General features: G+C 35.0%; 1 protein-coding gene across 1 annotated transcript in view; it reads right to left on the bottom strand.

Moving 5' to 3' along the window:
- Positions 1–14,195, bottom strand: part of CEP290 (centrosomal protein 290) — a 122,641-nt gene that overhangs the window by 4,537 nt on the left and 103,909 nt on the right. The window contains 9 exon segments of the mRNA XM_031940152.1: positions 1,186–1,215; positions 1,217–1,274; positions 2,588–2,760; positions 5,558–5,680; positions 6,126–6,290; positions 9,203–9,289; positions 10,528–10,656; positions 13,137–13,263; positions 13,863–14,018. Of these exon segments, the coding sequence (XP_031796012.1) occupies positions 1,186–1,215; positions 1,217–1,274; positions 2,588–2,760; positions 5,558–5,680; positions 6,126–6,290; positions 9,203–9,289; positions 10,528–10,656; positions 13,137–13,263; positions 13,863–14,018 (1,048 nt within the window).

Here is a 14,195-nt window from a genome sequence, read left to right as displayed (position 1 = left end):
TTCTGGCAACAAAACACAATAAGAACAGTACACAGAGTGGAAACTCAGGATTAGACACTGTGGCCAGTAGCCTTGTAGAAATTAGTCTGTAAAAACCATTACATTAAATTCCCAATCCCTATGACCACCTGCATTTTTGATTTCCTTCACAAGCTAATTGTACAATATTTCAGAGTCTTGATTCTTTTTGTACAGCAAAATAACGTTTTGGTCATGTATACTTATTGTGTATCTAATTTTTATTTTAATATATTTAACATCTACTGGTCATCCTGCCATCTGGGGGAGGGGGTGGGGGGTAAGAGGTGAAAAATCGGAACAAGAGGTTTGGCAATTGTTAATGCTGTAAAGTTACCCATGCATATAACCTGTAAATAAAAGGCTATTAAATAAAAAAATAAATAAATAAAAAAGAAATTAGTCTGGGTATTTGATATTCAATCCTAAGCAACAGAAGCTTCTTCAACTGGCACATGCATGCATTATTTCAGCTCTACAACTTTCCTCCATACACATGTACATACAACCTTGTAATTTCTTCAGATTTTCATCCTTTTTGATCTTTAGGCTGGTGGTATGATCACGTACTGTCTACCTGAGTCTGGCTGACTTAACGGTGCAGAAATGTAGATACCTGGAAGGGCTTCCCATCACAGCCCCATGGAAGCATTTTCCTTATTTGAATCAAATTGCAAGTGACTACAGAAATGGATAGTGGCTAAAAGCATGATTTATGTATGACAAGTGAAATAAAAAGCAATATATTGCTGGAGAAGTAAATGACCTTTTTTCCTTAAGGCAACTAGGGTTCAGTGACTTGCCCATGGTCACATGGCCAGGAAGGGTTAAGTGTCTGAGGCCAGATTTGAACTTGGCTACTCCTGACTTCAGGGCTGGTGCTCTATCCACTGTACCACCTAGCTGCCCCTGGAAATGGCCTTTTAAGAGAACAACAGAGCACAGATAGGCAGGCTTTGGTAATTCAAAGGGAGATATTCAAAGAATGAAAGGCCTGAAGCAGTTGGTGAGTCTCTACAAAGCACGTATAGCAGTGTGCATGAAATCCCAGTGCCATCTAAACATCTGATCATCCAGACTTCCTCTGACAGCAGTCCCAATCTCAGGGGTCAGTATCCCTGACTAACACTCATAGAGAACGCATAGTACTCTAAAGTCCTTCCTTGCCTGATCTTCTAGGTCCTGATTATATTTCTTGGTTTGCTCCTCTCTCTCTCTCTGTTGCTTCCTTTAGGAGCTGCTTAAGATCAGTGAATCTCTGGATTTATTGCAGGATTCATAGCTATAACATTACACTGAAGCAACAGAATTGGATGTTTTTTCTTCCTTTTTTTTTTTAAATATCAAGGATAAGGGCATGGAATTCTATCTTATATGTTGTAGTTCTCCCTTAAGGATCTGCTCTGAGCAGATATCTTCAGGGAAGTTTTTAAGAGTCTCAGTCTTGGGGGTATAATTAAGAAAAAAAAGTTAGAAGGTTTACTATATGGAGAGCATTATGCTGTAAAAAGTATCAGTTGCAAGGAGGCATAACATTAAAGTATAGATTTCCCAAAGAAAATATTTACAGATTTCTAGTATTTCTAGATTTTTAGTGAAGGAACAATTCCATAAGCAGAGTAGAAAAAATAAATAACATTATAAAAGTAATCTAATGTCCTTTCCTGATAGTGAGAATTCCTTGACTGATTTTCTTGGTCCTGATTATATTTCTAAGTTTGTTGCAAGGAGGTTCTCCTGGCACCTGTGTAGAGGAGAGGGGCTAAAAAACCAGAAGGCCCAACAAGGCAAAAGGAGAGTACTCCTCATACGTAGGTGAATGTCATTCTGAGCTGATAGAATTCTGGGCATGTGAGCCACAATGTCCAGCCACAGGGCTGTTCTAACTATTTCCTGAATATGTTCCACATTCCCCATCTCAACAGTTTTCCTCATGATGCCCCCTCAGCTCTGAAATCCTTTTCTCGTCATATCAACCTGTTGGAATCCTACCCATACTTCAAGGTTTAATATCCCTTGTCCATGGCTCCTTTATCCTTCCTCCATTAAATGCTCAAACCCTTTAATTGTATTTGTTTTACCTTTTATCACACCTTACCCTACTATGCAGGAAACTCTCAAATCACTGACAAAAAACATTATAATTTGTCATTTTCTATCTCCCACAAGGCTTAGTGGAATATCCCATACCTGGTAGCTGTAAAATGTTTGTTGAATGAAGAAACATCGGAAAAAAAAATAGAAACAGCAGTGAGGGTCTGGTGATTTTTTTTTTTTTTTTGAAAATTTGAATTTCATGACAATGACCATGGTAGAATGAGGTAATGAATAAAATTCAATTTTCATTTGATATTTTAAATAAATCCTGTAGTTAAATTTTTTGGAAGAAATCTGATTAGCCCCATTGGCAATAGCAGAAACAAATAACAATCACTGTCTAACAAGGATATCAAATCCCTGTTGTTCAGAGGATCCAAACCATGTCATCACTGGAGCTACTTGATGGAACAGATTCACATCTTTAAAAATAATGAAGGAGGCAAGCCAGTCTTCTGAAACCTTCTCTTACCTTGTGTCAATGACTGATTTCAAACTCTGCCTTTCAGCCCGTTCCAGCTGTAGATTTCCGCTTTCAATCAGATGCATTCTCTTTCTCATCTCTTCCAGCTCGGCTGTTAGCTTCTCAACTGTTATCTCCAAGTCATTTTTTTCCATCTGTAGCATCTCAGAAGTTTCTACCTTCTATCAGAGAAGTGATTAATGAGGATATTAGCAGTAATAAATTCTGTAAGAGTGGTCACAAAGTTGATAATTTAGAAGAGCAAAAGCTGTCTTTTCGAGCTGAACTCCCATATTCCTACACTTGTGACCTAACCATGACCAAAAACCATGTTGACTGAACGTTTAATAGAGTATATTTCAGTTACTAAACGTTGAAAAAATTGGATTATTTGATTATCCCTACAGAACTACCTTTCTGGCATGTAATATCTAGTGTTTTATAATATTTTCCCTTGTGATATTAAAAAAAAACAAAAACCTAATTTTCCAGAGCAAAATGAGAAACGACGTTATTTCAGATAAACATTTAGGAGCTTAAAATATTAAGAGTCCCCATAAATGTTAGTCCAAAACTTGAGGTATTTAGAAACTTGTGAAAATAAAGAAGACTGACTTGGGGATAAAGTCGGGTACCAAATGGAGAAAAGTAAATCATTTTCCTAACCAAAAAAATGTGATGAGTAATAAGTGTTTTTGATATCTGCATAATTTTGTATTTAATGCTTTAGCAGAAAAAAATAAACATCACTAGCATTGAAATTTTCTCTTATAACTGCTATTCATTTATGTGGAACATCAAGATTCCAAAAAACTCCCTCTGCTTTAGGTCAGTCTTAGAGATAGTTATATCCATTTGTCTAATGCAAGGAAAAATTTATGGCTAGAAAATTTAAAAAAAAAAAAGACTTCATTAATTGTAGTACTAGTATCTCAGAGAGAAGAGCTTAATGAAATGCAGCACAGACTTATAAATGTACTATATCTCCTCACATTATTACTCCAAATAACTTATAGCAAAGTTCAACCTTCTTAACTCCAGGGACCACATGAAGAGGAAAGTATGATAGAGAAAAGCACTGGGTTTGGAAGTCAATCTCAATTCAGAAACGAGCCATACAACCCTGAGGAGCAAGTTATGTTACCTCTCTGAGACTCATTTTTCTCAAATATGAAATAAGAGTTTTGTTAGATGATCTAATCTGAAATTACGATTCCACTATTCCAAATAAGGCATGAGGAAAAGTGCAGGGAATATAATGACAAAATGAGGAAACAATCCCTGCCCTATGGAGCTTATATAAATGAACACAACATGAGTGAATGTGCAAAAAATAAGTGTATACAAAATATATTCAAGATAAACAGGGCAATTGTGGGAGAGAAGTACCAAATAGATCTAGAAAGATTTTAAGATAGAGACTATTTAAGCTGAATCCTGCAAGAAACTAGGAATACTCCAGTCCAAAGAAGGGTACATAGTTCATTCCTCTCCTGGGTACTCTGCCCCACTCCAGCTGTACCATGTGTCTAGAATGTCCTCTAGTGCCTTCTTTTAAAATGTTATATACTCCTCTGTCAGCTACATAGGATTAGTAATCATTGCAGCCCTTATACAATCTCCTATGGGCTTCATAGGTGCTACTGTGCTAATAGTCACCCATGGGCTTACCTCCTCAATACTTTTTTGTCTAGCCAACACAAACTACGAATCCATTCACAGCCGAACCCTTATCCTAACTCAAGGCCTCCAAATAATTCTTCCACTAATATGCGCCTGATGACTATTAGCAAGTCTAGCTAACCTAGCCCAACCTCCCTCCATCAATCTTCTAGGAGAACTCATGGTAATTGTAACTTCATTCTCCTGATTTAACTTTTCACTCATCCTATTAGGTATTAACAGAGTCATCACAGTCCTCTACTCTATATCAATTCCATAAAGATCCTTTATGAATGTCATTGTTCAGTCTTTAAGAGTATTAATATGACCATGTCTCTTTGGAAGTCTTTCCTCTTACATGACATTGTAAAAAATAATTCTCTACTGAATTATCACATGATATTGTCATTATCTATGTATACCCTCTCCTGAAGACAGGGATAATAATATATTAAAAATTTGTATCTCTCCTGCCCCCACAAAGGATTCTGAACATAGCAAGTTCCTAATACATACTCGTATCATTGATTATATAGTCAACATTTCAAAAGTCTCTAAACATACTAGGTACTTAATAAATGCTTGTATTGTATTATATGTTATCAAAATTTCACTCTAGCACAATGAATCTTTCAGAAAAATCCTTGTGGACTTCAGCTATTGGGCTCAAATCACAAAATAATTTCTACAATAGGAAAAGGAAGGGGAAAGAAAAAACTGTCCCATCATCCAATTGTAGTCCATGACAGTGAAGATTCCTCCAAGTCTCTCACTTTTACAACTTACTGTGATAGAAAAGGAATGAAGGATTCTACTGAAACTTAAATATTTTTGAAGGCTTAGATAACTAAAGTTTGTGAAAATTAGGAGCAAAAGTAGTATAGGCAATATAGAAACACTAGAAAAGAACAGATATAAGATGCATCAACATTATCTCCCATACATTAAGATTCTTAATCTCAGTCTAACCACTTTAAAAAAAATTGATAACTATTTCAATATAAAAAGTTTTCTTTCTAAAAATGTGTATTTTATTTTATGCATTTAAAAATACTATTATTAGATGTCCATGAGTTTTACTAGACTGTCAAAGGGAATCGCGATGCCAAAAATAGCTAGGAACTCTTGAATTAAGAGGAACAGAAATTAAGTAAAAACTCCCATCATATCATGCCCTTGGGTGTGGACTGTGAAAACTGCCTTTGCTGTTTATAACAGGGCATCTCACTGAATATGTACTTCTTTTTGTTTAAGAATTAAAAGATCTGTCATAAAAAAGCCCAAAAATATAGTTATAATAAATAAAATTATGCATACTTTTTTAAGTTCTTTATGAAGACTGTCAATTTCAACCATGACACTCTCTGGATCTTTGGCATTAAACTCATATTGCAAGCTCAGTTGATGTCCAAGATGAAGCTTCAACTTTTCTAATTCACTCTAAATTTTAAAAGTTCACATCCAAAAAAAAAAAAAAAAAAAGGTGGGGGGGAAATAAATGAACATGAATAAAGTTTTTATAAGTTCAATACAAAATGTTTTAGAGACTACATTTATATGATTCAAAGTAAAATCTCATGAAGCCCTCTTCTCTTATGCTATAACAAATATGAAATCTACATGGATCTACCTACTCAGTCCCATGTTCTTGTTCCAGCCAATTCGATTTTATACTCATCCTTGTTATTCATTCTTACTCCAAAATCACACTTAACTAGGATTTTGTACAACAGAGTCTCATTTATATAAATGACTAATGAATTAAAAAAAAAAGCCTAACATGGTTTTATAAAGAATAAAGTAATGCAGTATAATTACAACTTTTCTAACATATTTTACAAGCTTTGCACAGCAGAACAAACAACTATTAAAATATAAATGTTACCTTCAAATTTTTATTTTCAAGCTCAAGAGAAGACATTTTCTCACTTGTCATTATTCCTGATGCTTGTTTCAAATATTCATTTTCTTTCTGGACTTTGTCCACAACTTTTTTCATTAAACCTATAGTTTTTTCTAGTTCAGGAATTGTCTTGCCACTTCTTCCAGACTACACAAAAAAATTGTATGAAATTACTATATTATATCATTGCTAGAAACAACACTTTTGTACATTAAATAAAAGATCCAGTATTACAAAAACACACAATAGGGAAAGTTTCTATACTTAAAAGAGAGTATATGTTATTTTATTTGAATGCCATAACATTAAACACAGGGTTCACTATGCAGACTCAGAACGCCCAAGGAATTTCTCGCCTAATCCAGGAGAGCAGACTCTATGTGATCTCTAAGTCCTAGAGAAAGATCAGTTATGCCAGAATATGAGTGGACTTTTTAAATTAAAAAACCTAAAAACTGGATTTGGACAGATTTAAGGAAAATGCCCTGATACACTTTATACAGGGAGACAGCTTGGTATCATAGAGAGAGTGCTGAACTTGGAGTTCACAAAGCCTGGGCTTCAACACTACCACTGAGAGTTACTAGTTTTGTGACTAGAAGCAAAGTCACTGGACTCTTAGCAATAAAAAATAATAATGACAATAATGGTATCTTGCATTTGTATAATTTTTAAGTTCTGTAAAGCATTTTATGAGTTGTCTAACTTGATTCTCACAACAATCCTGAGAGGTAAGTGTTATCACCATTCCCCTTTTGCAGAATACAGAACTGAGGCCCCAGCAGAGAAGCTGAATGATTTGTTTCAGGCGACACAGCCACATTCAGAATCAGGTCTTCCTGACTCCATACTCTGCACTGGCCACTGGGCTGCCTCGCTGACTCAGTTGAGCCTGTCTTCTCTTTTGTAAGTGGGGAATATCATACTGGTCATACCTGTCCCACATGGTTGCTTGATACCCCAGCAAGGGAATATACATAAAGCCCCTTGAAAAAAATCCTATACAAGTGCCAGTTCCTATTATTGTTGTTAATAAATATTCCCATGTTTGATGAATGATCACAAAGGATGCAAATGCTACTTAAATCTAGTCATTGAAATGCATTTCTTCAACATTTCAAGGCATTGGGATTCTGTCAGTAGGGAGGCACCCTGCTCCACCCAGAAGAGAGCTCCCTATCACTTCACAGCAGATTGTCTTGAAGACATTCTGAGACCGAACATGTCATCATCCTGCAGGTGACCCAAAGACATTATTTGAAATTTAGCAAGGCTGGTCCTCAGGTAACAGACATAAAGCATATTGTCAGACTTCCATTAAAAAGTCTGTTTGTCAGATCCCCTGAAGCTTAGGTTTCACCAGCATTTGTCTTCTCATGTGATTAGGCCTCAGAGCAGGACTTCAGGGGAAACATATCTGTGCAACTTGATAAAGTAACTAACCTAATATAACGAGGTTGTCCTGGGCCTATCATACTAATCCACCCTATGACATTTTATATTCTAAAAAGAGATAAACAGGAAGTCATGACAACTAGGGTGTTTGTGTGAGTGAAACTGCCTGGTCTTACAGTACCCTGGTAATCCTGTTCCCTGAGCATCATTTACTCAGCACTCACTGTGGCATTATCCACTGTGGTATCATACTTGGGAACATAAAAAGGAAAAGGACAAATGTCTTGAGAAGAGGGTCCTTATCTCCAGAACTTCTGCACTGCTGCTTCTATCATGCATGTTTTATCTTATTAACAATGCTTACTACAACTCTACTCCCTGGGTGGATTCTATTGGTATTAATTATTATAAGACCCATTTCCAGGTGAGACAACCGAGACTCAGAAAGGTTCTGATTTGCCAACAGTCACATATCTATGTCTCTGGTAAAGGATTTGACTCTATCTCTGTTCTGACTCCTGTGTATCAGTGGTGAGAAACATCTTCGTAATATTCTTCTCTGAAATATAGTATTATCTGGAAGCAGGTTTCTTGGGAAGCTTCTGGAGGCAGACTTAGTTTCAGTTCAGTTCAATAATCATCTCAAATTCAGCCAGGAGTTAAAGTCCAAATCCTTTATTGTGTCCTTTAAAGTCTTGTCTCCTTCCTGGGACCTGGTTAGCTTTAATAGAGGCCTATCTCTCTTCTTGGTTCCCAGAGCTCCTGCCGCTAGTCTTTTGTCTCTGCCAGCTTTTGCTTCTAGCTCCCTCTGACTGTCTCCAGCCAGCACAAAGATGGAAGATGGAATGAATCTGTCTCCTCCTCCAAGACCTTCTAATGGGCTTCTCTTCTTTGGCCCTGAGAGCTCCTCCTTATATATGCTCTCTTAAAGTTCTGAATTTTGTGGAATTATATAGTAAGTACTAAGTACATGTAAATTAGAGAATCATTATCTCATCAATTCCACTGACAATTAATTCCACCTTGTAAGAATCCTAACACATCTTTAAAGTGCAATATAACAACAGATAAAATTGAATAGTGAATAAAATAAGTATATACATGTATCAAACTCTGTCAGTGGAAACCTTCACCATCAGGAATGAGAAGAGATCTGTGACTTGGCAGAAAGTTGGAAGAAAAATGTATCAAATGGAAGAGAAAGCCCCCAAAGTTGTGAAGATAGAAATGAGCAGAGCAGAGGTCTTAAAGCAAAGGCTGAAGACTTTGGGACTCAGCTTTGGGTCAGATAGATGACCTCTGAGGTCTCTGAGATCATGTCCAGCATAGGGCAGGTGGAGCAGCTTTATTATTAGAACAGTTGTCTAGTCTAAAGAGAAAATAGAATCTGCTATCCTTCTGATCTCAGCATCTTACATGCTAGAATGAGAATTTCAGGTTTGACCTACTTATTCAAAGAAACAGTGACAGTAAGTCATGTTTTTATATTGTGAAACAGACAAAGCAATTTATTTTATGGAAAGGATCATTTTCCTGAAAAGAAGCTAAGGAGGGCAGTAGCCAAAGACCATCTTTTTAAGTAATTTATATGAAGAAATGTTTTTCTCCTTTTCAGGTCAGGAATCCTAAATGGACAAGGTCACAACATATATATATTAACTTACCCCTCTAACTTGGCCAAGTTTCCGTTCAATTTCTGCTTTCTCTTTCTTCAGAAGTTCACACATTTCTTTCATATCACTCACTTGACTCTAACGAAATAAAACAACAAAAATAACATCATAAAACCTTAAAGGAAATTTTCCCTGGATTGTAACCCCTCCTTAACTACCATCATAATAATGTGTTTTTTCCTGCAATACAAAAGTTTTTATAGCAGACAAGATTGTTTTCAACTATTTTACAAAATATCATATAAGAGGTATGATACCATTCTGCTTGGACTTAGAAAACAAAGCTAAAGGAAGATATATTTCTGAACAAAATGACTTCTGAATAATTACAGTCCAAATAGACCAGCTCATGAAATAGTAAATTTCTTATGATAAGAGGCTTCAAATATATGCTGAACTTGTTATGAGATGCTACGGGGGCAATGGTAGGGCTATTAACAGAGTTTATCACTATGAATTTACAAAGTCTACAAAGTGTGAAAAGAAGAGCATAGTATTTTATTTTAATCTATAAGTCGTCTAGAGAATCCAGCAGATCCAAAAGTTAGTCTCCATACTTCTATAGCAATCTTAGGAATTGAAAGAAATAATGAATTCCTATTTAATTCCATTCAGTAATTCAACAAACATCTTAAATGCCAGTCTATTTATAAGCTAAGAGAACTGCATTACTATATTGGTATGTTATACTGATACACTTGAATTTCTAACACAAATTATAATTCACTGAAGTTGATGAAATAGCCCAGAAAATTACTCAGTTAAATCAATCAATAAACATTTTTGTTTAGTTTGCTTTCTCATTTACTGACCAGGAATAATCTTGCAAAGAACTGCTTCAATTGATACCCAACTATAGCATTTAGAGGCTGGAAAATCTAATAATTCATTTGTTATATTAAAAAAATAGTTTAAAAATTATTAGGTAGCAGAGACAAAAAGGAAACTACATATTAGCAGACGGATTTAGATTAGGAAAATCAGAGTTAAATAAATACCAGTATATACCTGGTGACATTTACAAAACATAATTTCTTACAAATGAGTATATTCTTATACTACAATATGTCAATTCTTAATAAAGGTGTGAATGAATTTTCTTATGTTCCAAAGTAACAATCACACACATACACACTCACACACACCCAGACACCTCCCCCCACACACACACACACACAGAGTACACATTTATCAGCAAATTGAAATGGTTATAATTAAGGATTTTCTACTTTTATTTCTTACAAGCTAGGATGATATACAACAATAGAAAAAACAAAGATTTTGTGAGTATATTTCTAAAATATAGGGAAATGTACCTTTAGCCTTGGTAAATCTTTATTTGCTTGTTCAAGCTGAAATCTTAGTTCAATGTTTTCAGATGAGACCTTCAGGTTTTCCTTCTGAAGCAACTGTTCTCTGTTAGACTTACCACCAAATTCTGTTGGCTTCAGAACATAAAATAGGAAGAAATGTTTAATAAACTGCAGAAGAAAATACCTACTCTAAAAGGGGATCTTTGTGAAAGGAAGGCAGATAAATTATAGAAGATTCAGGGAAAATCAAAGTAAGGAAATGGGAAAAAAAGGATTTCTAAATGAGTTGATTTCTTTAGATTCTAGAAAAAAATTATCTTAAATTATGTAAGGAGTCATCAGATCAGGTTTTTATCCTGTAAGAGTGAAAGATGAAACACCACAACAGAGTGTCCATTATTGTCGTTATTTAGCAAATAAAAATAACTGCAAGTCAATAATCTTCCATTAAGCTGAGTACTTAAGTGCTGAGCACTTACTTGGCACTGGGGATTCAAAGACAAAAAACCCAATAGTTCTTTGTGCTCAGAGTTAACTTTGTACTGGGAAGGCAACAAAATTACAACATAATTGGGGGAAGGAAAACATTAACTGAGGGAAAGGTATCAGGGAGAAGGTAGCACAGGAACTAAGGCTTGGGGAGTCAAGGATTTAGAGAAGATGAAGGATTGCAGTCCTGGCATGAGGAAAAGCTTCTGTTAAGTGAAGTAAGTCAGGAAATGAAAGTGCATATAACCTGAGGGAAAGAAGCTAATGCCAGACACCAAACATATGAATTGTGTCTATTCCTACTTCTGGAGTATTTGTTATGGTGAGAAAATGGTGGATTTTTCTATACGAAGTTGTTAAGACAGGGAGAGTGGTAATGCTACTAAATGGCTGGTTATTATCAGAAAATTTCAAAGAGCTCAATTATATCTCAGCTGGACTTTTCTTCTTCCATACTACAATGCAAACACTGCACCTTCAACTATTTCTTCATAAATGATTATTATCCCAACACAAAGGATGAAAAAAGGTACATATGATAAAGATAATCATGTTGTAATCAGATCTATAAAGTAATGTTGCTATGAATTATCCACATCCACAGTAACGACGTTATTGTTAATACTGTTTACCACTCTGCTTTGAATTGGCATTTCCTGTAATAGTTCATTTATAATTTCATCTGTTCAAATAATAATTTTCTTGGAAAATTTCTATTGTGGCTTTAGACATCAAACTGCTTTCTGAATATATACTAACACTAAAAAAACTGAAACTAGTTATTAGAAATTTCAACTAAAAATAAATTGTATTCCTGCCATGCTAAAAAAAAATGCTATTTTCTGGAAAATTTAAATTAAACTACAAGTTTGGAAAGAAGTCTAGCTACACAAATACCCAAAATCAAGAGTGAAAAGAAGACATTCTGTACATTTCGGTATCATACCACCCATCTCGCTAAGGACTGCCTCTGTTATCAAACCTGAACAATTTTCCCAGAAGATGTTTGGCTTAATCTGATCCCCTCAGTATCATTTTCTGTTTGTATATTCTCTTTGCAAAGTGGATTTACACCATCTTTTCCTTCAGCATTTTCACCCTCTCCTATAGCAGATTCTTCTGGGTCCAACAGATATCTGTCTCTCATCTTTTCTGTGTTTCCTTGTACACATTCAATCATTTCTGTTTTCTCTTCTTGACTTCCATGTACTCCATTTCCATCTCTGTAACAACCTTGATTCAGTCTTTCCTTCTCTCCATCTGGTTCACTTTCAAAATCAGGTGTAAAATGTCCCAGGTCAGCATCAGTTTGCCTGAATGGATTCAACAGACTGCACTCCCTGGGATCAGAGGGCTCCAAAGAAGTAGGTCCCAGAGCCTCATCCAGTTTAGTGCTTGCATCAACACATTGACTATAGGGCAGCCCACTGCTAGGTATCTGATGGGACTGATCATTCAAGCTTTCATTGCCAACTCTTTTCTTGATGTTTTTGACTGAGAAGACTGTTACAGGATTTTTTTTGTTCCCAAATAAACTTTTCTTTTTGGGAAAGACAAAATACTTGTGTTTACTAGTTTGGGTAGCAAGAGAGGAGACAGTGTTTATGTCACGTGCAGAGCTCTGCTTTAAAGAAAAAGACAAGATGAAGTATGAAAAGAAGACATAGAAAAAAAGGATAGAAAAGAAACCTGTACTGAATGTTTTACATTAAGGCTTTCCCAAATAAATACACATTTTTTGAGTCATTTTTAAAGAAAAAAACAGGCACCTACTAAGTTCATTTGTTGGAAATGATGGTGCCTAATTTTTTCTACTTTATCACTCTGCTTCTTAAGCGCACACACACACACACACGAACAATTTCAATGGTAATAGCAAAAGTAAGCCATACTAGATATTCATAATGAATAGGAATGCATAGTGGGTCTTATACCTTTGCCAATATTGGACAAGAAACAATCACTTGAGTTATGCTACCATGTTTATTTACAAATTAACTCTCTGAAATGAAAGAAAAGAACCAAAAAGAAAGATAACTAGCAGGATTCTTAAGCAAATTGAAATTTTAGCAAGTGATTCCTATTTTACCAACTGACATTTAACAAAATAAAATCAGACTTACTGAATGCTTAGAAAATGCATCTTTTAAAGAAAGCTGTTCCTCTAAAGTATGAAGCTTATCCTGAAGATATCTATTTTGTAAATGTAAGTCTTCTATGACAGAATCTCGAGGAAGAGCTTGATGCATCCTGCAAGGAGTCAGAAAGGGGAAAAGTTTACATCTTACATAAAACCATAGCTTTCTAATGATTGCTACTTAGCACAGTTATGTTAAAAAGTCATGCTCATATACTCCAAGGAGGAACCCAAAGACATAAATGGCCCCACATAAACCAAAATACTTGTAGCAACAGATTTTGTAGTTATCAAGAACCACAAAGCAGCTGGTTATCAACTAAGGCAGGGCTAAATGAACGTAATGAAATAGTACTGGACCACAAGAAATGGCCCTCTAAAATGAAATTCACAGACTGTGAGGAGCAAATGAGCTTTGATATGGAAAGAATTCATGAACTGTATATAATATACAAGATGAGGAAAAGGTTTCTTAATTGCAAACTTGAAAGTACAACAAAAATGTCAATTAAAAGTATTATGCTTTAAGTAGGATCTAAGAGATCCCTGAGGCCTTGTCTAATCCTGCAATTCTATTATTCTAAGTGAGTTTTGACAGAAAACTGTCATTTTAACACAAAGTAGGTGAACATATTTTAAAGATTCAGAAAAGAGTGTTATATTCAAACTTCTGTACTTCATTTAAATAGAAACATTCTTTAAAATAGCTTACCTCATATGGCCTATTTCATTCTCTAGTTCAATATTTGTTTTTCTAAGTTCTTCTAATTCTTTTTCTAAATCTGAAGCATGTACTCCCATAACTCGATCAGCAGTCACTCTACTTGATTTTAGTTTCTTTTGCAATGTGATTTTATCTTTATCAGACCTGTGGAATTTAAGATGTAAATCATTATTAATAACATATGCCTATATATATTTACTTAGAATATATCAAAGATGATATTTGATTTTAATTTATTAAAAACTAGGAATACCATTCACATAATTCTTATAAAAAAAAACATTTAAAATACATTTCTTAAAAACAAAAACAGCTCTAGAT

This window comes from Sarcophilus harrisii, chromosome 5 (assembly GCF_902635505.1).
Source record: "Sarcophilus harrisii chromosome 5, mSarHar1.11, whole genome shotgun sequence".
Lineage (NCBI taxonomy): Eukaryota > Metazoa > Chordata > Mammalia > Dasyuromorphia > Dasyuridae > Sarcophilus > Sarcophilus harrisii.
The sequence above is the reverse complement of the archived record's forward strand: the minus strand, read 5'-3'. Positions and strand labels throughout refer to the sequence as shown.